Source organism: Chrysemys picta, chromosome 10, assembly GCF_011386835.1.
Source record: "Chrysemys picta bellii isolate R12L10 chromosome 10, ASM1138683v2, whole genome shotgun sequence".
NCBI lineage: Eukaryota > Metazoa > Chordata > Testudines > Emydidae > Chrysemys > Chrysemys picta.
In genome coordinates this window covers 28,639,969-28,666,147 of record NC_088800.1, presented here as the reverse complement: position 1 = coordinate 28,666,147, position 26,179 = coordinate 28,639,969, and the positions used below count along the sequence as shown (strand labels likewise).

General features: G+C 42.9%; 2 protein-coding genes across 3 annotated transcripts in view; one reads left to right on the top strand and one right to left on the bottom strand.

The window, feature by feature from the left end:
- THSD4 (thrombospondin type 1 domain containing 4) overlaps window positions 1-26,179 on the top strand; it is a 644,254-nt gene that overhangs the window by 431,481 nt on the left and 186,594 nt on the right. The window lies entirely within an intron of this gene.
- LOC135973936 (uncharacterized) lies at window positions 6,419-8,706 on the bottom strand. The gene is made up of 2 exons (XM_065559500.1): window positions 7,983-8,706; window positions 6,419-6,988 (listed from the first exon to the last, which is right to left on the bottom strand). The coding sequence occupies exons 1-2, from the start codon at window positions 8,557-8,559 to the stop codon at window positions 6,513-6,515; spliced, it is 1,053 nt and encodes a 350-aa protein (XP_065415572.1). The 5' UTR covers window positions 8,560-8,706; the 3' UTR covers window positions 6,419-6,512.

The window sequence follows — 26,179 nt, the reverse complement described above, 5'->3', positions numbered from 1 at the left end:
AGTGTTGAAATCAGGTTCGAAAAACAACACTGTTGAATGTGTTTGCTGAAAGGTGCCTGAAGAATGGGTGCTCTATTATGTGGTATTACGTCATGGTAGAGGTAAATTATGCCCGATCTTCACTTGGCTGCACTTGGGGAACGGAAAGGGTAGTGGGAGATTTTCTTCCTCCTGCTATCCTGCATGTCTGTGCAGTGGCCTGGCATAATTGGCCTCCCAGCACATGGGAACTACCACTACTTAAGGATATTTCTGGGCAGGGAGAGTGCTGGTTATTGCCTCATGTCCTTTCATGTCAGGAATCAGTATAGCTGTGCTGGGAAGGAGGAGGTTATAGGCTGTGACTTGTTCAGATGTAGGAAGGGATGCCCTTTCTCACATTCCCACCACTGCTTCTGGAGTTATCTAGAGATATGTTTAAATGGATGGATCAACAGATCCCCTTAAAGATGTGATGGAACAGATTCTGTCTCCCGTTGTGACATCATTATGCCGTTTCACTGGTGTTAAGGGGATGAAATGGCTCCCTGGGGAAGGAGTGGTGTAGGGCTGAAGTAGACTGCTCCTTTCTGCACTGCACCTGTTCTAAGGGCATGCTAAGGTATGGCCAGAGGCAGGAGAGGAAGGAACAGTCCAGAAGCAGGGAGAGAGAGCAGTTGGCTTAAACCTACCTTCTACCACCTGGATTCCTGCTCAGCAGAGACTCTTACTTCTGCACACTGCTGGCTGGGCACACTGCCTCCTCTCCACCCCAGCACAACTAGGCTCATAAGAGTCCTAAATGAGCCCTTATTACTTATAACACATAAGTGGTGAGCCAAACTTTCCAATAAAATTTATAATATTCTTCTATAAAGTATGAGAAAATGTTACCTAGCACCTTCTCATGTCATAAACATGTCAATCCACTATGCCTGTTTTCCATTGGCACGGGATCTATTAAGGTCCCTGCATCTGGGGTGCAACTTAAAGCTGTCCTGAGCCTCAGATCAGGGCCTCAGCTGGCCCTGAGAATCAAGGAAATACATGTGGAAAAATAGTATGTGATCACATAATTAGTGTATATCATACACTCCAAGGGGCCAAACAACTGAAAAGTGGTATTTCTTAGGTCTTGAGTGATTGATTTTGCAACCTTAATGTTTTCCTAATGGAGTTCATTGTATGGTCTCTCTTCTGTTTTTAAAAACAGCAAACTGAAGGGGAAAAAAACCACCAGAAATTCCATCACATGGAATCATATTGACCTACAGATAGGCCAGCAGCTGGTTTAAAATATGTAGTTCCACACCACAGACCACTGACGCTTAAGTTAACAGAGTAACTGGCAACAGTTAAAAGCTGTTATCTATGTGAACCAGTCATTAGAAGGGAATAAGACACGTGCTTTTCGATGTTTACTAGATAGCAAGGAATGCTGAGACTCAGGAATCCTGGGTTCAATTTCAGGTTCTGGAAGGAAGCATGATCTGCTGGTTACAGACCCTTCTGCCCTGTCTCACCCAGCCTGTCCCCTCTGCCCCGTTCTTCTAGAATGCCCCCCTTCAGCCTGTCACCCTTGTTGCTGTTTCCTTACCTCCTATGGCTATCACTTTCCGCACCAGCCCCTCTCGTTATAGTTCTGTCCCTCACTGGATGCTCTACAGTCCAGCCTTTTCTTATGTCTCCTTCACATTGCCTGGGCATAGAGAGCTCAGGAGAATCAGCGACTCTGGTTCCTGGCACCACAGCAGCACTGCCCTGGCAGGGGCAGCAATTGCTGGAACAGTCCTCATCAGCCCCTGGAGTGTGCTCAGTACAGATGGAATCTGGAGAGAATTTTACTGTCAAATGCTAACACACCTCTGTTGTGCATCTAGAAATGGTGATTTTCAGGGATTTATAACGTCACTACATTTGGGTGGATTTCACAGGGACAGAAAATGGCACATCCGACACTGGAATGAACTTCCTGACAAATTTCAAGTCCCGGCTGCAAAGCACTGACGTGCTAGAGCTTCTCAATGAAACAGTTGTATATTTTTTTAATATTGGTGAAACAACATATATTTCCCTAGTCTTGTTCTGAGAAATGGCAGAACTCTTTCTACTGAAACTTTAAAATAAAAGACAATAACAATCAGCAGTAGCAGGCACCCCACATGTAAAATTTCAGCCCAAAGTGTTTACATTCAGCAAAAACGTAAGCAACTGAAAACAGGATTTTCTACTAGAACGTGCCTTAGCTATAAACCATAGTTACCAGTTCTGCCTATAATTTGCTCTATAAGCTGTAGTTTGGATGAGTGCCCGTGTGAAGTGCAGATAGAACTCCAGAGGTTAGGACAGAGATGAAGCCATCTGCAGTGGACAGCATTTGGAGGAGAAGATTGGCTGTGGGCAATGGTCCAGCAAGTCCTACTGCACACTCATTTCCCTTCATCTCAGTTTCGGTGGAGGTGCTGCTACTTGGGCGGCACGCCTTTTACCTCTCTTCAGCACCACAATGGCTTGTAATAGGCATAATTGAGCCCAGAGTACAAATATAACTGCAACATTGTTTCCAAGAGAGTGCCTTTTCACTCTCATAAAAAGTTAAACTAATTAAAGCAATGTTGAGAGACCATGTAGAAAAGGGAATACAGCTTGCTAAGCTACCATTTTGTGAGCAGCTGAATGGGTGGAAAGAAACACCTGCAACTGTAGAACAGTACTGATGAGTAAGTAAGTGTTTATTGCACAGATCTATTCCTGTAACATTAGCTGCTGTTTCAAGATCAGACATCTGTCCTTAAAATATTTTGCTGCTTGAAGTTTCTTCTTTACCTTGAAAGGAGGCCAAGTGTTTCCTTCATAAAGGAGAATACTCGAATAAACACAACCCGAGTGTAAAGCCAGTTGGGACTAGTCTGTTGGCAATGGCCTGAACCCCTTTTACAATGGGAATTATTAGAGAGACACTGAATCTGCCATTTCTTTCCACAAAGTGGCTCAGGAAGTTTTTGCATTAAAAAGAAAGTAGTAGCAAAAACATAGTTGGAAGATGCCAAGAGTGTTAGGCTAGTAATTAGATCATCTTTATATAGCATATAGTGTTTTATGTTTCAAAATTATTCATTTAAATAGTGTAAAGATATAACATTAGCCCTGTAAATCTATCCTTTAACTTTGCTGTGGCAAAATGTGCAAGCATCCATTTGTGTGCAAAATCCACACTTGAAGATGCAAACTGGGAAATAACTCACCTAAGCACTTGTTTTGCACATGCAACTGACAAAACAAGGACATTTAGAAGTAAAGTTTATTCAAATAGTGAATCATTGTTATGCCTTGATATTCCAGGGATCCAGTATGTGTTTGATGTTACATCCTATGGACTTGAAGATGCAGACCCCATTACACTTTGTTGTCACAAATAGTCCCATTTAGAGCTGGTCAAAACTTGGAATTGCCATTTGGTGAGAATTTTTGAAAAAAATTTTTTTTTTTCTGAATTGGGACAAAACAGTGTAAAAATAACAAGAGTTCTATACAAATGAAAAAAAAAATCCATGAAATAAAATAAAATTATTGAAAGGAAAAATTCATTTTGAATCAAATGTTGAGGTTTCTTTTCCATAAATGACATTTTCTAAATGAATAGGTTTTTTTCCATATGAAATTTCATTGCATGTGAAAAATTTGGGTTTAGTTGAAACAGCATTTTTCAACAGAAATCTGTTTTTGTTGTATTGACAAATTTCCAACCATCTCTAGTCCCATTCTCTCATCACACAAGATTCAGTTGCCTGTGTACGTAAATGACAGACTTCCTTGTGTTTTGGAGTGAGGTAATGATTTGTGGTCAAGTGATTGTAATGAAGGAATTGGGAGTCAGAACACCTGGATTCTGTTCCTGGTTTTGCCTGTGAGTGCCAGTTTGCACATTATTACGCTCCTCTGTGTTTCAGTTTATTTAACTGTGAAATTGGTGAATATAATATTTGCCGCATGGGGTTTTTACAAGACATAATAAATGTTTGTAAAATAATTTGAAATCCTTGGATGAAATGTGAAAATATGAGTGCAAAATATTATCATTTTTTGTTAAAACTGTAATGTTATTTTAATATATTTTTCTCTGGCCTTGTCTACACTACGAGAGTAGTTCGATTTTACTTGCATCGAATTTTTGGAATCGATATTGCAAAGTCGAATGTGTGTGTCCACACTAAGGACAGTAATTCGACTTTGTGCGTCCACACTAACGGTGAAAGCGTCGACATTCGAAGCGGTGCGCTGTGGTCAGCTATCCCACAGTTCCCGCAGTCCCCTCTGCCCATTGGAATTCTGGGTGTAGCCAGCAATGCCTTCTGGGTAACAAAATGTGTCGAGGGTGCTTTTGGGTAACTGTCGTCATCCGTCCATCACTCCCGCCCTCCCTCCCTGAAAGCGCCGGCGGGAAATCATTTCGCGCACTTTTCCAGTCATTGACAGCGCGGACGCCACAGCACTGCGAGCATGGAGCACGCTGCGACCATCGCTGCAGTTGTGGCCGCTCTCAACGCCTCGCAGCTTATCATACCGGTTTCCCTGAGGCAGATGCAGAAAAGTCAGGCGAGGAGGCTACGGCACCGCGGTGATGTCCTGAAGTCTGAGAGTAGCACAGACCTCTCAGAAAGCAGGGGACCCAGCGCCGAGGACATCACGGTGGCAATGGGTCATGTTGATGCCGTGGAACGGCGATTCTGGGCACGGGAAACAAGCACTGAGTGGTGGGACCGCATAGTGCTGCAGGTCTGGGATGAATCCCAGTGGCTGCGAAACTTTCGCATGCGGAAGGGAACTTTCCTGGAACTTTGTGAGTTGCTGTCCCCTGCCCTGAAGCGCAGTGACACCCGGTTGCGAGCTGCACTGAGTGTACAGAAGCGAGTGGCCATAGCCCTCTGGAAGCTTGCAACGCCAGACAGCTACCGGTCAGTCGCGAACCAGTTTGGGGTGGGCAAATCTACCGTGGGGGTTGTTGTGATGCAAGTAGCGAAGGCAATCGTTGATGTACTGCTGCCAAAGGTAGTGACCCTGGGAAACGTGGAGGCGATCATAGATGGCTTCGCAGCGATGGGATTCCCAAACTGCGGTGGGGCCATAGATGGAACTCACATCCCTATCCTGGCACCGGACCACCAGGCCACCCAGTACATTAACCGAAAGGGCTACTTTTCCATGGTGCTGCAAGCACTGGTGGACCACAGGGGACGTTTTACCAACATCTACGTGGGATGGCCGGACAGGGTTCATGACGCTCGTGTTTTCAGGAACTCTGGTCTGTTTAGACGGCTGCAACAAGGTATTTACTTCCCGGACCACAAAATAACTGTTGGGGATATGGAGATGCCTATAGTCATCCTCGGGGACCCAGCCTACCCGCTAATGCCCTGGCTCACGAAGCCCTATACTGGCGCCCTGGACACTGAAAAAGAACTCTTCAACTACCGGCTGAGCAAGTGCAGAATGGTGGTGGAGTGTGCTTTTGGCCGTCTCAAGGGGAGATGGAGAAGCTTACTGACTTGCTATGATCTCAGCGAAACCAATATCCCCATTGTTATAGCAGCTTGCTGTGTGCTCCACAATCTCTGTGAGAGCAAGGGGGAGACCTTTATGGCGGGGTGGGAGGTTGAGGAAAATAGCCTGGCTGGTGATTACTCACAGCCAGACAGCCGGGCGATTAGAAGAGACCAGCGGGAAGCGCTGTGCATCCGGGAGGCTTTGAAAGCAAAGTTCCTGAGTGAGCAGGGTAACCTGTGACTTTAGAGTTTGTGTACTGAGAAGCTAAACCTGCCCCCGTTTCTTTACCCAGTTAATGTTGACTATCCTATCCAGTTACATACCCCCTTCACCCCCCTTCCAACACACGTTTCGAAATAAAAATAGTTCTACTTTGTTAAAGCACACCGTTTTCTTTAATACTGTTTTCGCGGGAATTTTTTAAAACTGGGACGCAGACTGTGGTGCGGAGCGGGTGTAGTGTAGTGACGCGAATGCAGCTTCTAAACTCAAGGATTGACAGGCTCCGCTGCGGTGGGATGGTTGTTTCAACGGAGCCTGTCACCCCTCCTGATCGGGACTGTGTGTATGGGGGGTCTATGTGACTTTGTGGCAGGGGGAGGACGGTTACAGATCCCCTGCTGTGTGGCTCTGTGATCCTGCCTAAGGACCGCCGCTTAAGATCTGTAACTGCCCTCCCCTGCCACAAAGTCACAAAGCAACCCACCCCCCACCACATAACATGAAAACAACCTCCCAGAGTAACCAGGGTAACTAGTCACTGCATCACTGCACTGTGTATGTGCCCTGCTGCTGTGCCTGCCCCCGACTATGTACCCTGCCAAAGGTGACTGTCCTGTCCAATTACCAACCCCCTTTCCCATCCTCCTCCAAAAGAACATGATTGAAACAGTAGTTAACAGAAACGTATTTTTTATTATCAACTACACATGGCATTGGGAGGTGAAACTTGGACGGGGGCTTGTGTCAGGCGGGAAGGAAAGAACTTTTCAAATTTTGGGAAATGAGAGCCTTCTGCTACTAGAGCTCTCTGCAGGGGTGGAGTGAGACTTAGCAGGGACTCTGCCGCCTCTCCTTCTTTGCACTTTGGGTGAGGTGGGTATGGGACTTGGTGGCAGGGGAGGGCGGTTAGAGATGGACTGCAGCGGGGCTCTGTCCTCCTGCCTCCGTTCCTGCAGAACATCCACAAGGCGCCGGAGCGTGTCCGTTTGCTCCCTCAGTAGTCCAAGCAGCGTTTGAGTCGCCTGCTGGTCTTCCTGCCGCCACCTCTCCTCCCGATCCATGTTGGCTTGGTGCATTCGGGTCAAGTTCTCCCGCCACTGGGTCTGCTGTGCTGCCTGGGCTTGGGAACAGGACATAAGCTCAGAGAACATGTCCTCCCGTGTCCTCTTCTTCCTACGCCTAATCCGCGCTAGCCTCTGGGAGTGTGATTCCAGGCTAGGTTGTGAGACAGTCGCAGATGGGGCTGTGGAAATGGGAAAAAGGGAGTGAATTCCTCAGAAAGAAAAATGTAGTTGTGAACAAAGAACATAGTCTTTCTCTGTGAACAAGACCATGCACAGCACCTATCACATGCGCACTCAGCACAAGGTCGAATTCTCGGCCTTCGCATTCAGTGCCTGGGGTCTTGCACAGCACATTTGAGAAGCGGGGCAGCACAACGGAATTTCTGTTGCAGGCAGACATGGTAAGCCGTACACTTGTGGCAGTTTAAAACTTTTAGATTACCACTGGCCTCATTTCACATTTAAAGCTATGTCAGTTCCTGCAGCCAGCAATCCGGCAAGCGGGAACTCTGCCCCTGTCCCACCCCCTCGCGGCTGTCCCCGGGAACGATCCCTTTCGGCTGCCCCTCTCCCGCCTCCACCGCGTGGCTACAAACCAGCGGTTACAGTTCTGTAAAGGAACGGGAAAGCAGTCCCAACACTAACATTCCCCTACCTAATTAAAAGCAGGTCACCATGGGCGACATCACCCTGATGAGGATCTCTGAGAGCGACAGACAGAGAATGCTCCGGGAAAGCCTCCAAAGACCAGGGCCGTATGCCGCCCTGCTATGCAGAGCAATGATTCCCGAGTACTTGATAGTCTCGTGGCGCGGCAACGTGTCGTACTTCGGAGGACCCAATAAGGCCGCTCTCCCCAGGAACCTCATGCAACGGCTTTCAAATTACCTCCAGGAGAGCTTCATCGAGATGTCCCAGGAGGATTACTGCTCTATCCCCGGACATATAGACCGCATTTTACTGTAGCTGCAGTAGCAGGGAATAAACAGTAGAGCGGCTTGTGCAGGACAATCACTGAAAACCGGACATTGCTAGATTTTTTTTCAAAACTTGCACTGCCCATGACTAAACCGTTAAGCGCCTAGGGCACACTAATCATGAACAACCCATTCTTTTAATTGTTAATATTCCTGTTTTGTTAAAAATAAATGTTTAGATGTTTACAACACTTACTGGCTGATCCTTCACCAGATTCTGTGTCCGGGGTAACGGCTGGGGACGCTTCGTAGGGGATCTCTGTAAGGGTGATGAAGAGATCCTGGCTGTCGGGGAAATCAGCGTTGTGAGCGCTGCCGACTGCCTCGCCCTCCTCATCTCCTTCCTCATCTTCCCCGTCCCCTAACATGTCCGAGGAACCGGCCGTGGACACTATCCCATCCTCAGAGTCCACGGTCACTGGCGGGGTAGTGGTGGCGGCCGCACCGAGGATGGAATGCAGTGCCTCGTAGAAACGGGATGTCTGGGGATGGGATCCGGAGCATCCGTTTGCCTCTTTGGTCTTCTGGTAGCCTTGTCTCAGCTCCTTGATTTTCACGCGGCACTGCGTTGCATCCCGGCTGTATCCTCTCTCTGCCATGTCTTTAGAGATCTTCTCGTAGATCTTTGCATTCCGTCTTTTGGATCGCAGCTCGGAAAGCACGGACTCATCGCCCCACACAGCGATGAGATCCAAGACTTCCCGATCAGTCCATGCTGGGGCCCTCTTTCTATTCACAGACTGCACGGCCATCACTGCTGGAGAGCTCTGCATCGTTGCCAGTGCTGCTGTGCTCGCCACGATGTCCAGACAGGAAATGAGATTCAAACTGGCCAGACAGGAAAAGGAATTCCAATTCAAATTTTCCCGGGGCTTTTCCTGTGTGGCTGGTCAGAGCATCCGAGCTCGCACTGCTGTCCAGAGCGTCAACAGAGTGGTGCACTGTGGGATAGCTCCCGGAGCTATTAGCGTCGATTTCCATCCACACCTAGCCTAATTCGACATGGCCATGTCGAATTTGGCGCTACTCCCCTCGTCGGGGAGGAGTACAGAAGTCGAATTAAAGAGACCTCTATGTCGAACTAAATAGCATCGCAGTGTGGACGGGTGCAGGGTTAATTCGATGTAACGGTGCTAACTTCGATATAAACGCCTAGTTTAGACCAGGCCTCTGTTTTCTTTTTTTCTTAGTAAAAGACACAAGGTCTAAAATATGCCAACAATGATTGCATGTTTAAGTTTGCCTCCAGGCATTTTAATTTTTTAATTTTAATCCAAGCTCTAGTGCACACCCAGCTTCAAGACATCCCAATGCATCTCTGGCGCACCAGACCATATTGGAGCCTGAAGAATCAATCCTGTGGCATAATACAATGTGCAGGCAGTATTTTAATAAAAACTAAATATGGGCACAGAATTCATACACAGAGACAGATACTTCCCCTAAATTTCAGAGTGCTGGGTTTTGGTTTGGGCTGCTCTTTAATAACACTTCCCTGCCTATTTAATCTAGGTGTCATAAAGGCTGATTAATGTCTGTACAGAATTTTGAAGCTGTAAAGTGCTTTATATTGTAACTATTAAGAATTATTGTCAAATTTGATTTCACTGCCTTAAAGTCTTTTAGCTGTAGGAGCTGTTAATGAATGCACACTGTTTACATTTTCTGATTTAATAGCATTTCTAGAAAGTTGAGGAATATTATGAAGTAAATTTGCTCCACACGTTTAATTAGAACTACTTCCTAGATTAAATGGCAGTAGTACAATACTTACCTACAGTGAATACATAAACTGGGAGCCCAAGTGCATGAAAAATTACAAGATTATAGATGTACTGTAATTATGAGATTATGGGCATTTCAGGCAGGTTAGTCTTGTTTACCAAATCCAATATAATTTTCAGTGCACTAATTTAACTTTAATGTTGAGCTCAAATTTCACCTGAAAAACAAGCTACCAACTTTTTTTAAAAACTAAACTTCTGCAAACTTTCTATTCTCAGTTGCAACTCTTTGAATGTTTAGGGCCAGATTTTTAAAGGTATTTAGGTGCCTAATGATGTGCATAGTGGGATTTTCAAAAGTGCTAAACTCCTATGGGGAGATAGGTGCCTACGTGCTTTTGAAAATCCCAATTAAATACCTTTGACAAATCAGGCGTGAAAACAGCAAGGCAAAATGGGGAGTTAGGATAAAATTTTAAAAAGCACCTAAGGGAATGACCATTTGAGACTGGGACTTAGGCTTCTAAGTCACTTAGGCACCTTTGAAAATGTGAAATCTAAAAATCTAAATCTAAAAAGTGCATGTCACAGTTTAGCAGAGAACAGTAAGAAGACTATGTATTATTGATGTACATGCACAATACTCAGGAAAGTCATGAGCCTTAATGTGCATTTTGTCATCCTGCATTTCCAAAGCCTTGATCCTGTAATCAAATCTACTTAATAAGACCAGGGGTGAATCTAACTGCAGGGCCACACAGTTTCATGCACAGTTTTAAATATACTGTTCATTGGGCATGAACTCATTCTGCTCGCACAGTCATATGTGTAAATTGAGTTGCTATATGGTTTGTGGTTACAAATGTATATTTTTTTTAATGTTGAAAATGGGTGTGTACAGATTGGTGGGGTGCAAACAGTTGTGTGTGTAAAACTGGATACATGCATACGAAGGCTGACTTTCTGTTGGTTAAAATTTTGGATATGAATTTTTTGATGAGAGTTACAGCTATGCGAAACCTTTAATATCGCACCTTCCCACTTAATACTGGTATTTAAAATTGAAGCCCCAAGGAGCCCAATCTTTTGCCATTCAGTAGATTTTTGTGTGTAACTTGCAGATTGGGAGGACAATAAACCAAGTTAGTAAACTTGACTTGCCAATTTATAGACTAAACTTGATGATAAGTTTAGAAATTGAATTAAAAACAAATCTTTAGTTTAATTTAATTTAGACAAATATATTTAAAATGCCCAGTAGCTGTCTTGTGAAATAATCCATTAAGGAAACAGAAATGTTGTGCATTTGGGGAAAAAATTGTATTTAATAGATCAGTTTTTCCTTAAATAACATTCTGGACAAGAATGCATAGGACAAGATGGCGAGCTAATATTTTTTATTAGAGCAACTTCTGTTGGTGGAAGAGACAAGTTTCAAGCTTCACAGAGCAAGCTTATTTTCACTGAGCTTTTTGCTTAATTCTTGTTAGTGCTGGTGCGCTTAGAAATTGAACAACTATTTATATAGTTTGAGGTGAAAGGAAACACAAGGTGTTACTAAAAATAGTCTAGGTGAAAGTGACCAATGGAAGTGAAACATAAAGGGCCAGATTCTGTAGGCCTTACTCACGCTAAGTAGTATCTTTTTCTCCACAAGTCACCCCATTAAGCTCAGACACTATCCACTGTGAGTAAGGGAGACAGTAATGGGTCCAAATAATGTCATTAGCAATGCAATATATTAGCAGTTACATGGTTTGAGCTTTAAAAGTTTTCCTTAATTTTTCTGTCTTTGAATAGAAGTTGTTGACACGTCTGATATTTCCGCATGCAAAGCTGCAGTTCAGAACAGCGGAGGTGCTTTTGCTAACAGTCCTTACTTTTAAATATCTGTGAATTATAGTTTTCAGTGAAGGTCCTTGAGTTTGAGGTTTGGTGCCCCTTCGTCCATCAGTCTGACTGAATTATTTTACTGAATTCCAGTTAGTTGTGCCTATGCAACCCCATTGTAGACAATATGTCAAATATAACTGAAGGAGTAATATGGGGCCTGATCCAAAGCCAACAGAAGTCAAGGGGAGTCTTTCCATTGATTTCAATAGGCTTTGAATCAGCCACAAAGGTCCACAGAATCCCTTACTGGTCATGTTGTGTGAGAAGGAAAGAACCCAGTTCTCTGTGCAATGTGTGCACTGAATTAAGCTGGGATCCTGCAGTATATGACCATGTAATTAAACTATCGTAATTCAGGAATACAAGGGAGCAGAGTTAAGGTTGCACAGGCAACCCTAATGTTGCCATTTGCTGACTTTGAAGTGCTCCACTTTGCTGTTCTTTTAATATTTTTTTGTTTGTGTGAATATTTGTTGCTTGATATTTTTATAAGACACTATAGGCCAAAGTGACAACATTCTGTGTATGGGTACAGTAACTGTTCTCTTTATTAGAATGTGTATTGGAACATTCCTTTTGAGATATATTCCCTACAAATTAGATTTGTTTTACTTTGTATTTGATTGATATCCCTTTAAATATATATGTTTTCTTTGGATTTACTTCTTTCTCTGTATGTTTCTGACCTGCTACTTAGAAACATGTAACCTCCCATATTCCTTCAATTTGTAAAATCCCCAACTGTCTCCAAAAGCATTGCAGTGACATAAGGAAAGATACTTGAGCTTGTAGTTTCATATGGAGAGTGAATACTGACTTGGCAAATACACAGCATAGGCACACAAGTTATTGGAAACAGAAGAAAGTCATCACCTTATCTTTAGCTATAAATGTAAGTGGGTTTATAAATTAAACTAAGCAAGGGATTACCTGGTATAGAAGTTATCTATTATTTGTGTTTGGTTATTGGATATTCGGAAAGTCAAAGGCACATTTTTATGGCTTTAATGCTTCAGAGGCCCCAAACTACTCTGTTTATTTATGGGCTGCCGTCACTGACCATACTGCTGAACCAGTTGGAAGATGACTGGTAGAAGCTTCATTCGGTGCCTGTGACAACCTTATTTAAAGCTATTTGATTTACTGTTTCCTTGACTTAATCTGAGGAAGGAATGGCATTTGAGTCTGAGTTTATCATTAGTCACATCAAGTACACTGTGGACTTGGACAGTTTGCCCACACATCATCATCCATTTAGTCTATAAGGTATTTCTGGAAACATAATATGGCTATCTTATGCTGTGGATTTAAAAAATGGCTTGCCATTATTCTACTACTCTAAACTAATATTTGCCTTGCAAGGGTGATGTGAAACTTAAAGTGTGTACATTGATTTGAGATCCTTGGATGAAAGGTTTTATATAAGTGTGGCCCTGATTTAACAATGCATTTAAGCACATGCTTAGTTTAAAGCATATGAGCAAACATATCACTATTAATAGAACCCTGCAAATCCACAAAGATCTGCTTTATATCTGCAGATATCCATGGATCATTTTTGCGAATTGGATAGCTTAGTGGTTTGAGCATTGGCCTGCTAAACCCAGGGTTGTGAGTTCAATTCTTGAGGGGGCCATTTAGGGATCTGGGGCAAAACAAACAAACAAAACCCTTGTCAGGGACAGTACTTGGTCCTGCTAGTGAAGGCAGGGGACTGGACTCAATGACCTTTCAAGGTCCCTTCCAGTTCTATGAGATAGGTATATCTCCATATATTCTATTCATTTTATTTTGTATCTGCGCAGAACTCTAACTATTAAGCTAAACATCTAAGCTTGTGACATCAGTGGGATTTAAGCATATGCTTAAAGTTAAACACATCTATACATGCTTTGCTAAATATGGCTAGGAATATTTATTTGCTTAAAGTTAAGCACATACTTAAATCTTCACAAAATAGAGGCCTTTATTTGTGTCACTGAGCTGTTCAAATAAATCTGAACAATCACTTTCTTGAAGGGCTATTTTGATTTTCCCAACAAACAAATGGAAATAATAAGAGAAATGTGTGTTCCTGTCTGTTCATAAATATGTCCTAAGACATTTACTTCATGGTTTACAGCATGTACAGATTGCATATGCTATACAACCTGTTAAATTTGCAGGCCAGTTTCCATTAATTCCTCTGTTTTTATCATGGCCATAATATTCTGAAACATATCGGCACATCCTTTGGACTAAAATTTCCCATGCATGTTCTCTTCCTGAAGGTGAAGTGTTTGCAAAACTAGGTCAAATTGCCACCAGCTTTTTTTTTTTTTTTAAATTCCAGGAGGGTGAAAAAAACACTAACACTTTTCCCATTAGAGAAAAAATATTAATAGCTATACTTTCAATGGAGCAACAACAATACTGGAGAAAAATTGGAAATTGAAAATAAGTATAGATATAATCTTCCCTGAGGTCTGTGGTTTTGGCTTGGATTAGGCATTGGAAAAGCATACATGTATAAATGATAAACAATTGAAAAATCCCTTCTGAGGATCCTCAGTAGTGCTACCAAGCACAGCTTCAACCTGCACCTATCACTGAATGTTCTCCCTTTCTAATTTAGGTAGGGCACTTTTAGGGTGACCAGATGAGGGAAAGAAAAAATCGGGACACATGTGGGGAGGGGGGAGAACCAAAAAAAAAAAAAAAGCCGAGTCAGTCCCTCCTGGCGGAGCGCGCGCACACACACACACACACACACACACACACACACAAAAGGCAGTGCCGGCAGATATCGGGACAATTTGCGTCCTGACCAAAGATCGGTCAGGACGCAGGACACACCCCAAAATATTGGAACAGTTCCGATTTTATCGGGACGTCTGGTCACCCTAGTTGGTAGTTACAGAGGCTGCTTCCCCCAGCCCCTGCTGCGGACCATTTACAGATTGTAAAAATATAAAACGCAAGTATATCTTAGAAATACCTCTCCCCGCCACCCTCAAAGCAAAACAAACACACACACACACAGAAATTCTTGAATGGGGAGGAGAAAAAAGTACGAATTCTGAACTTTTAAAGTCTCTCTGAAATGTTAGCAGGTTTTTGCCAATATTCTGCCTATTTCAAGCCATTCTTAAAAACAAACAAAACGGATAAAAAAAAACAACAACCCCCCCCCTCTTTTTTTCATTGTCAGAATGCATCCATCCCAAAGCACAGTGGGTATACTTAAAAAGTTCATTTCAGTTTGAGAAATTACTGGTTCCAGCAATATTGCCCATATTTATAATTGCCTTTAAAATACTGCTAGAACCAGGAATATCTCTAGAAGTGGAATGAGTATTTTTAAATTATCCCACTGTAAGCAGGTATGCTGCTGCCTGGTTAACTCAGCTTAGTAGACAACTGTCTCCAGCCAACAACCACAGTAGCAACAGGCCTTGTTTCTACTCAGACACCTTAATGAAATGTGAACTTTAAAGCTTAACTGGGACTAGTTAAATATTGAAGATGCCATTTCTAAAAGCACCTCAGAGACTTAGGGGCATAACTCCCACTGATTTTGAATGGGGCTCCTGCTCTTAAATCATTTAGGTCCTTTTTTAAAATCTACCCCTAATATATTATTACAGGAAATTTCCTTCCCCCCTCTTTTGCTTAAAAAAGAAAAGAGATATCATAATACAACATTAAGGGTGTACATTTAAATATCATAAACAGAAAACTCAGAAATGCAAAGTTAAGATTCTAAGACCAATCATAACTCTGCCCTGTTGCCTGTCCATAGTATTTTCTCTCATTGCTCTTCTGGTTAGATGTGCAGTTTAATATATAATTTGTTTTTAAAGTAGTCCATAAAACATACAGAATAAGTAATGAGACAACTTTAATATCACTTTTAGAAACTTGATATTTGCATTTCCCAATGTTTTGTGCCTGGAGTATAGTTTTGTTACATTTATGTACTGGGTAGCATTGGAACAAATTCTTTTATTTCTCATAAATGTATAGACTTTAAGGTCAGAAGGGACCATTGTGATCATCGAATCGACTTCTTGCACATTGCAGGCCACAGAACCTCATCCACTCCTGAAATAGACCCCTAACCTCTGGCTGAGTTACTGAAGTCCTCAATTCAGGGTTTAAAGACTTCAAGTTACAGAGAATTCACCATTTACACTAGTTTAAACCTGCAAGTGACCTGTGCCCCATGCTGCAGAGGAAGGTGAAAACCCCTCCAGGATCTCAGCCAATCTGACCCGGGGGAAAATTCCTTCTCAACCCCAAATATGGTGATCAGTTAGACCTGAGCAAGACCCTCCAGGCAGATACCTGAGAAACAATTCTCTGTAATAACTCAGAGCCTTCCCCATCTAGTGTCCCATGTCCAGCAGTTGGGGATGGCCAATTTATAGATATTTGTTCTTGTGTCCACATTGGCACTTAACTTACATAACTCTTCTTCCTCGCTGGTATTTATCCCTCTGATGTATTTATAGATATCAATCATATCTCCCCTCAGCCTTCTTTTGTTTAGGTTAAACAAGCCACAGTCTTTGAGTCTCCTTTCCATTCCTTGGATCATCCTAGTAGCCCTTCTCTGCACCTGTTCCAGTTTGAATTAATCTTTCTTAACAATGGGAGACCAGAATTGCACATAGTATTCCAGATGAGGTCTTACCAGTGCCTTGTATAACAGTACTAACAGTTCCCTGTCTCTACTGGAAATACTTTGCCTGTTGCATCCATTGCTGCTGCCAGGGAATAATCTAAATATATTATTTGTTCCTTGAACTGCTCACCTACATTCTGCCCACTAATCTCTGCTGGAAAATTCCCAATTTGACTGACGCTCTGCATTGAGCAAATGCTTTCAGAGAACTACCAACAATGACTCCAAAATCTTTCTTGAGTGGCAACAGATAATTTAAACCCCCTCATTGTGTATGCATAGTTGGGATTATGTTGTCCAGTGTGTTACTTTGCATTTATCAACATTGAATTTCATCTGCCTTTTTCTTGTCCAGTCTCCCAGTTTAATGAGATTCTTTTGTAACTCTTTGCAGTCAGCTTTGGACTTAACGATCTTAAGTAATTTTGTATCCTCTGCAAATGTTGTCACCTCACTGTTTACCCATTTCCAGATCATTTATGAATATGTTGAACAGCACAGGTCCCAGTTCATATTCAGAGGGGACCCTACTATTTGTCTTTCTTCGCTGTGAAAACTGATAATTTATTCCTACCCTTTCTTTCCTCTTCTAACCAGTTATTGATCCATGAGAGGACCTTCCCTGTTATCTCATGACCATGTCAAAGGCTTTCTGAAAGTTCATGTACACTGTATCAACTGGATCATCCTAGTCCACATGCTTGTTGATTCCCTCAAAGAATTCTAATATATTGGTGAGGCATGATTTCCCTTTACAAAAGCAGTGTTGACTCTTCCCCAACATATCATGTCTGATAATTCTGTTGACATTAATGCTGCAGGCACAGGCTCCTCTAGTTAGTAATCTAGCAAGTGGAAATTCAAATCTTTTCGCTGTAGGATTGGTATAGTTCTTGAAAAAGATTCCAGACAGCATAATTGTATGCTGTGATCCTGCAATAACTCTTCATGGATACATGAGTCCACCTACATAAAGTCACTTTCAGGATCAGGAGCTTAGTTTGTTGATACTAATGAGGATAGTATCAAAAGTAAATTTAGGAGGAGGAGATGGCTGTCGTCATAAAAAGCCTCTAAGGGTATATCTATACTGCAGTTAAAAACCCGCAGCTGGCCAGAGCCAGCCAACTTGGGCTTAGGGGTTCGGGGTAAAGGTCTGTTTAAGTGTAGTGTAGACTTCTGGAGTTGGGCTGCAGCCTGAGCTGTGGAACCCTCTCACCTCACAGGGTCTAGATCAGGGGTAGGCAACCTATGGCACACATGCCGAAGGCGGCACGCCAGCTGATTTTCAGTGGCACTCACACTGCCCGGGTTCTGGCCACCGGTCCAGGGGGCTCTGCATTTTAATTTAATTTTAAATGATGCTTCTTAAACATTTTAAATTTTTACATTCTAATTTACATTACATACAACAATAGTTTAGTTATATATTATAGACTTATAGAAAGAGACTTTCTAAAAATGTTAAAATGTATTACTGGCACGCGAAACCTTCAATTAGAGTGAATAAATGGAGACTCGGCACACCACTTCTGAAAGGTTGCCGACCCCTGGTCTAGAGCCTGGGCTCCAGCCCAAGCCAGAGGTCTTCAGTGCAATTAAACATCCCCGCCTGAGCCCTGAAAGCCCAAGTCAGCAGGTATGGGCCAGCTGCAGGTTTTTAATTGAAGTGTAGATATACCCTAACTGGCATTATTTATCAATGTGATAGAGCATGACTTAATCACATACGTGTACGGATAAGATATCAGAGTAATGTGCATTGGCCAACATTTTAAATGTCTAGTGATTTTAGATATCTCAATTTTGGGTTGTTCAATTTTAGGCACCTTGATGGAGCCTGGTTTACAGAGGGTTGATACTCAGCACTTTCTAAAAATTATTGCTCTTTTAAGGTGTCTCAAGTTAGGCACCCAAAACCACTAGTCCACTTCTTAAAATGTTGGCCATTATCCTATACAAGTTACTTGGAAACATACAACCTTCAAATGGTGCCAGATTCAGACCTGGTGAAATTGTGGGCAAATCTGCTGAGAGAGGGGAGTTGCACCAACTTGAACAGGTCTGAATTTAATTCTTAAGACCAGATGTCATTTGTACCAAGGTCTTTTTGTACTACTCTGGCAGTGTAAAGGGGTCTTAGCATTAATAAGAATTTACTCATTGTTTTTGATATTGTAATACCACATCTATCGGAAAAAAAACTCTGTTAGAGATAATAAAGAGTAGAAGTAATCAAGCGTAAAGAAGTGTGTGCGTATATAAAAGGGAAAAAGTTTCAGTCATTTCAGCCAAGTTAAAATCCGTCAAGCTTCCCTTATGATGAGAGAGGATTCTGGCACAGGAAAATAACCTGACTCAGCCTTTGATGTTGCTTTCTGATTTTATATATTGTTAATCTAAATATTTGCAAACAAAAAGTGCAACCCTGACTCTGAAACTTCTCTGTGGGATTGTACTTGAATGACAAGTGTTTCTACAACTTTAGAGTTTCTAGCATTTTACTGTTACCTGACATCTGTTATCCAAATGTGATCTTGTCTTTTTCTTTTCTCTACCCTCTTCCCGTTTGGTTTGCTTGCTGGTTTAAAAACAGCAATCAACCTTGGAGCAGAAAGGAGGCAGAATACTCACCACCTTCTGCCTCACCCTTATGTTCCCTCACCCTTACAATAAACAGTATATATTAAACAAAACGTAAAGCATGTGTTCTGCTGAAAAGGCTTCCTTTAAATATTACTCTGTAGTGTTCTTGCAATAAAGGTTGGTTTAGGAAGAGCTCTTAGGCCTAATGTGCACATGCATATACACATCCTTAACTATTAAGCATATGAGTAGTTGCATTGAAATCCATTGTAGAGTACAATAAAAGAAGACACTTTTATATGGTTACTACTGTTAGAGGAAAAGATACATAATAATCTCAGTGTGCATTTGCATATGTTATATATGGATTGCATGATTCCAAGTAAATTGTGTGCAATATTATGTTATTTATATCTTTTCCCCTGGCCATTGTAACCACATTGTAGTAGTTCCGGGGTGGGGCTCGTCCCTTCCAGGGGCGCCTGGGAGCCAGGCCGCCCCGCTACAAAGCTAATAGCAGTTAGGGCCCAGACCTTTGGGCAGGGGTTGAGCTCACAATTGATAGTTCAGGGCTCAGGCCCCTATGCAGGGGCTGAGCCCACAATTAGTAGTTCAGAGCTCGGGCCCTTATGCGGGGGCTGAGCCCACAATTAGTAGTTTAGAGCTCAGGCCCTTATGCAGGGGCTGAGCATACAATTAACAGTTTAGAGCTCAGGCCCTTATGCAGGGGCTGAGCACACAATTAACAGCTCCGGCCCTGGGTCAGGGCGGGGCAGCAAACCAATAGTCAGTCAGCGGCCCAGGCCTTGTAGCAGGGGCTGGGTCAGTTTGGGTTAGCCCAGGCCCTAGGTCAGGGCGGGGCAGCCAACAAATAGTCTGTCAGAGGCCCAGGCCCCTTGGACAAGGAGGAGGAGAGACTGCCACCCGGCGCGGGGTGGCAGGGGGGAACACAGGCCCACCCACTCCACTGTGTTCCAGCCCGGGGCCCTATCCGCAGCAGTCCGTCTGCCGCGCAGTCAGTGGGGATCCTGACCGCAACACACTGACATGGGTTCGGGGTCTGCTATCCCCGGGCCACTTCCCATCTCCTCCTCCATGGGTACCTGTTCCTCCTGAGTTTCGTCTGCTGGGTCGCAGATCATGGGCTCCTCCGGGCCCCAAGCAGCAGGTAGGTTTGTCGCTCCCTCTGGGCCCTCGGTGGGGGGAAGCTCAGACCGCTCCTCAGGATACCGGGCTCTCGGCAGGCTCGGCCAGTCCTCCTCAGGATACCGGGCTCTCGGCAGGCTCGGCCAGTCCTCCTCAGGGTACCGGGCTCTCGGCAGGCTCGGCCAGTCCTCCTCAGGGTACCGGGCTCTCGGCAGGCTCAGGTCCGCGGGAGCTCGGGCACCAGCGTCTGTCCTCTCCCGCTGCCGGCCAGCTACTGAGCGCTGTAGCCTGGCCTTTATACTTCCTGTCCCACCCCTTGACTTCCGGGGGGCGGGGACAGGCCGCGGTGGCTCCGCCCACTCTGGCGGCTGTTCTGGCTCGTTGCTTCCAGGGGCTCCTGGGAGCCAGGCCGCCCCGCTACACACATAAAAACACTTTTTCTCTGCCTCTTTCTGTTAAGAGGTTTGCAGTTTACATGAGGGATCATGTAGATAGAGCCAAATATTGAAATCTGAAATATTTGTAATCTTCTCTGCTGAGTGTGCCAACAAGGTTGCTAATAAATATTAACTGCAGTAGTAATCTGAGATATGCTAACATAATCTGCAAGAAACCAGACTGAACTCTCCAATTTATTTGAAAAAGGGTACTGAATGTCCCAGAGATTATATCAATTTTTATTGCTTACCATCCTGGCCTGAGACTAGGGTTGACAACTTTCTATCTGCAGAAAACTGAAGACCCTTGCCCAGCCCCCTGCCCAGCCTCTTTTCTGAGGCCCCACTCACTCCATCCTCCTCCCTCCTTTGCTTGCTTTCCCCCACCCTCGCTCACTCACTCATTTTCACTGGGCTGGCGCAGAGGGTTGGGGTGTGTGGGGGAATGGTGGTAAGGGCTCTGGCTGCGGGTATGGGCTCTGAGGTGGGGCTGGAGATGAGGTGTTTGGCATGCAGGAGAGGGCTTCTGTCTGGACCAGAGGTGCGGGAGCAGGTGAGGGCTCCAGCTGGGGGTGCGGGATCTGGGGTGGGGCTGGAGATGAGGGGTTTGGGGTGCAGGAGAGAGTTTCAGGCTGGGGCAAGAGTTGGGGTGTGGGAGGGGATACGTGCTCTGGGCTGGGAGTGCGGGCTCCAGGGTGGGTCCAGAAATGAGGAGTTGAGGGTGCGGGAGGGGGCTCAGAGGTGGGGGAGGGGGTTGGGGTGCAGAAGGTGTGTGGGCTGCAGGTGGCGCTTACCTCAGGCAGCTCATAGGAAGCTGCCGGCATTTCCCGCTGGCTCCTAAGCAGAGGTGCGACCACGTGGCTCTCAGCACTGCCTGCACCTGCAGGCACTGCCTCCTCAGCTCCCATTGGCCATGGTTCGTGGCCAATGGGAGCAGCTGAGCTGGGGGACGGGGGCAGTGCGCAGCTTTCCAGGAGTCGCACAGAACCAGGTAGGGAGCCTGCCTGCGCCTCCCACTGTACTTTTAACAGCCCAGTCAATGGAGCTGACAGAAGCCACCAGGGTCCCTTTTTGACCCTGGACGAAGACTGGACACCTGGCAACCCTACCTGAGACATGGATGTATTTCAAAACCAGTGCCATGCACTCACACTTATGTGTCTCAGATACATTTTATTATTATTATATATTTATTATATAGTTATAAATTCAGACTGCTTGCCACAATTAGCCTCTGGCTCTTCAGCTTAGAATCATATATATGTGGGGATGAAAGGGGCCTCCAGAGGTCATCTAGTCCATCCCCACCCCATGCTGAGCAGGAACAAGTATACTTAGGCAATTCCTTATAGGTGTTTGTCTAAATCTGTTCTTAAAAATCTCCAGTGACTGGCATTCCACAACCTCCCTTGGTGACACATTTCAGTACTTAACTATCTTTATAGCATAGTAGAGCACATCCTGGTGGTGATAGATGAAGAAGGAAACACATCACATAAAGCAATGTTAAGGAGATGATGGAAAACATCCACTGTAGGTGAGTATCTCTGGGAATCCTGGTATCAACTAATGTGCAGGGAGAAGCTATAAGGAATGAGTTATGACAGAGTGGAAATTGCTTTTTCCTTCATATTAATGCACAGTGGTCTAGTTTATGATTTGTTGTCACTATTTTGGCCCTGGTAACAGGGGAGTTGCTGTATGTTACATGAACTTGTTGGTTAATTGCATCTAATAACTCTCTCACAAAAACATCAAAGTTGCCAGGGAAGTCTGTTGGAAAACAGAGGTTACTTTTACCTGTGATTTCAGCAGAAGTAAACTAAGCTTATAATTGAGGAATATTTTCAAAGACTCTGGGGAAGTTACAGCACATGACTTATTGTTCTTGTCCTTGGCATTTATATGCTTTCTGGAGTTTTTTGAAATGTCTAAAGAATCCAGTGGGAATTTGTCTGTTATGGTCAGTGTGGTTTGCTTTCACGTTGCTAATTGTGTAATTTGGGTGAGTATCTGCTCCTTTGCTAGGCCCTGATTCAGTAAAGCATTTAACTATGTGCTTAAGTTCTGTTGATTTCGGTGAGATTTAAGCAAGCGCTTGTGCTTCTGTGAATCAGTGCCTAAATTTCTAGAGTACATATACAATTGTTATGCTTGTTATACCAGCAAGAGAGAAGCTCTGTCAATCCTCTTTTTCCAGATGTGGGGTGGAGAGTAATGAAGCAGAACAGCATCTTATTTCCTTTCAGCTTTTAACCAAGAAGCTTCTGCCCAGTTTCTATAGACACATGGATAATTAATGTGGTTTCAGTTTCCACCCCATATTCTGATGACAAGAGCTGAAGTATGTCTGTAAGAAAAGTATCAGAGGGGTAGCCATGTTAGTCTGGGTCTGTAAAAATCGACCAAGAGTCCTGTGGCACCTTATAGACTAACAGACGTATTGGAGCATAAGTTTTCATGGGTGAATACCCACTTCGTCAGATGAATGTGACGAAGTGAGTATTCACCCATGAAAGCTTATGCTCCAATACGTTTGTTAGTCTATAAGGTGCCACAGGACTCTGTCGCTTTGTGAGAGAAGTAACACCAATATATAACTTGCTGCTTGAAGAAGTTGATCTTAGTTCTTGATTTGTTTTATGATGAGTGTATGTGGTAGGAGCCTTTGAGAGCTCAGTGCAGATGGGCAGGATTACCAAAGCGTGTACAAAAATTGAGTTTTCTAGCTTTTTAAAGGAAAATGGAGAAAGTTTGTGCTCTTTTTTGCTTCTGTCATCATAAAAACTATGGGCCAAATTCTTCCCACACATTCCATGAAATGGCATTGTGGTGGTTGTGGTTGCACTGGTCTAACTTAGTAAGGTTTTGAAATATCAAATATTTTAATTTATAAATGCCAAACCTCCCCTTGAGTGAGTTGTCTTTCAACTTTCTAGGTCATATCTTGTCCTTCCGAAAACCTCGTCCCTGGTAGAGGAGGACAAACTCTTGAGAAATCCAGTGACCTGCCCATAGATGTTGTATAAACAAGTTAATTGAAATCGCAGTGGCTGTTGAGACTTGCAGTACTGTACAATTTTATAATGTACAGATAACTGTTTTTGTTTTAAGATGCTACTATGGCTATAGACACTGCATTAGCCTGCTAGTTTTAAAACTATGTGGAGAAAGCAGATTTGTTGTTAAATCTTTCCAGATTTGAAAGGTCCAGGGCCTGTTTCTGGTCCTATGGTACTATATACTATTTGATTATCTTCTTTTCTGGTTCCAATCTACAACCTTGATGTAGTTCTAGATCCCAGTCTACAGCTTGGTTATAGTTCCAGATGGTGCCCTCAGCCCATGTAACTTGGTTGGGGATTGTCTTGGGAGAGTAAGGGACTGCACTCCCAGAACTAAAGGCTGTACATATCCACTGGGGAGGAGTAAGAGCAGAGGATCTGCAAATTTTGTAGCCCCAATCTGGCTTTATTTTGCTGCTCCAGGATGCACAGGGCATATGGGGATCTGGGCTTTTGTGACCATGTCCAATAAGAAACTAAAGACAAATACCAGAAGTCAAAACCTGCTGTTTTAAAAAGTTACCTATATATCTATTGTTCAGTAAACTGGGGTGGGGTGGTGGGGTAGAGTATTAGATGCTTACTAATCTTAATGTTCTTTTAGAATAAATAAAATACTTCCATCTATGCAATTAGAAACTCAAACAAGCTTTGCAGTATGTCTTCTTATCCACACAGCCTGTTAGGAATCTGTGATTGTTTGAGGAGATATTGGTCTATTGTAGTGAGATCCTGTGAGTTTTTGGAGTTTCCTTAATTTACTTGCAATACATTATGACCTTTCCACCAACATATTGTGAGAAGTGTCCCCTAGCTGAAATATAAAATTAATTGACAATGTAATGACTTGATACCTATCCATTCTGTTATCATTCTATAATTTCTGCTGCATCGTTTTATAATCAACACTTAGCTGCATAGTATTTAAATACTAAGAGCAATAGGAATTGTTTGGCTATTTCATGTATGTGTCTTTTGATATTTTTGTAAGACATAGTGATGGGAAAATATTTGAATTGTCCTAACACTGTAGAGGAGTTATTTATTATATTTCATTGTATTTATGGACATTTCTATGGTGCCTATCACCGCAGTATCAGGTTGCCATTGAAATCTAGAAATGGAGCCCTATTTTTTATCTCTGAGATTTGGAATGAATACCAGCCTCCAGAGTTACCTAACAGGAAAGAGTACAGAAGAATGTGCTCCTAGAGCTCTATTCTTCTTAATATGTATGTGTAACTTCCATTATAATGTAAATGTAAGTAGCATGCCCATATTGGGAAGTTGAATAGAATCCCCATAGCTCAGTCAAAGCTCACCATTGTTGTTCATGCTTTCTGCAGCAAGGAGAGTGGCTGGGAGACTGTATTAGTCTAAACATTCCATCTGTTTGAACTACATGCTGGGAAAAATGCCATCCATTACCCAGTGAAGGGAAATTGGATATTTATTAATTTAATTTGTATATACAATGTGTAATGACAAATACTGTAGTTATTCTTCTGTTTGCATTGATTATTCCAAATGAAAATGTTTGGGGAATAAATGACATAATGTAAAATTGTCTATAGTTTCCAAATGCTTTGTGCCCAGTCAAAATAGTCACTCTAGAAAAGGCTGTAATAAATAGTTCCAATGAAAGATTAAATATTGGAGAGCTAATTCTCTCATAAATGACTTCCAGCGAGGTAGTAGCCAGAAGGATTGCCGGCTTTGAGGGTGCTGGGTATTTTACTGACATCTTTAAAGTAAAACAAGTGTTTTATAAGGAGAGACTTGGCCAAAATGAGGTGTTGCCTTACAAGTGCTATGATTACGATGGCTTCAGATGTAATTATGCTGCACAGACACTAATAAGAATCTTTTAGTTTGCGCTACAATTTATTCCAAGCCACAAGGCCTCCTCTCTAAATATGGACATAAAAAAATTCCCCAAACCAGATTTTTATTTTCTGTTTCCAAAAATTTCAGGTAAGGTGAAAGGGTGAAATCTTTGTCTCATTGATGTCAATAGGAGTTTCACCATTGATTTCAGTGGGTCTAGGATTTCACCCAAAGTACCTTAAATGTCATATCTTTAAAAGTTGTTTGCAGCATTGTTGTAGCCATATTGGTCCCAGAATATTAGAGAGACAAGGTGGGTGAGGTAAGCTACACAGAACCCAGACCTGAAAAAGAGTTTCTCTTTTTCAGGTTTGGGCTAGACGAATTCTGTGAACTTGAAAGCTTCTCTTTCACCAGCAGAAGTTGGTCCAATAAAAGATTTTACCTCATGCATCTTGTCTCTCTCAATCTGAATGAGAAAGTTGTTTGGATTTTGATTTCAGCATCTAATTTTGTTTTCACCAAATTTTAAAAATAGCTACTTTTTTAGTGAGCCCCACGGTCTTGGGTGCACTCCTCTGGGGCTATTGTGTTTAAATCCCACTCTTTAGAACTATTTAGGAAATGATTTTTGTTTCCAAGTCAAATTTTGACGATAACAAAAAAGTTTTCATTTTTATCGACATTTTTCTTCAAAAATTTTCAGTTTTTTTGTTTAAGAATCAAAAGACTGAAAACAGGAAAAAATTGTCAAACCTGGTTTCCAGCAGAAAAATATTGGACTTTTTCCATAAATATTTGTTTTGAAGAAGAAGCTGTTTTTGTTGAAAAAATGTTTCAAATGAAAAATTTGTCATCTGTAGCACTCTTTCCATTTCTGTGCTGACATCAATAATGCTTGTGCAGAAGACTGTTTTGATATGACAAGATGTTGTAAAGTTGCAGTTAGTATTTGGCTAGAAAAAGACATAGGCAATTATTAGGGTTTAGAAGTTTCATGTCTCTTGGGCAGTATTATAAACAATGAGTATTAAAAATCAGGGTGGATT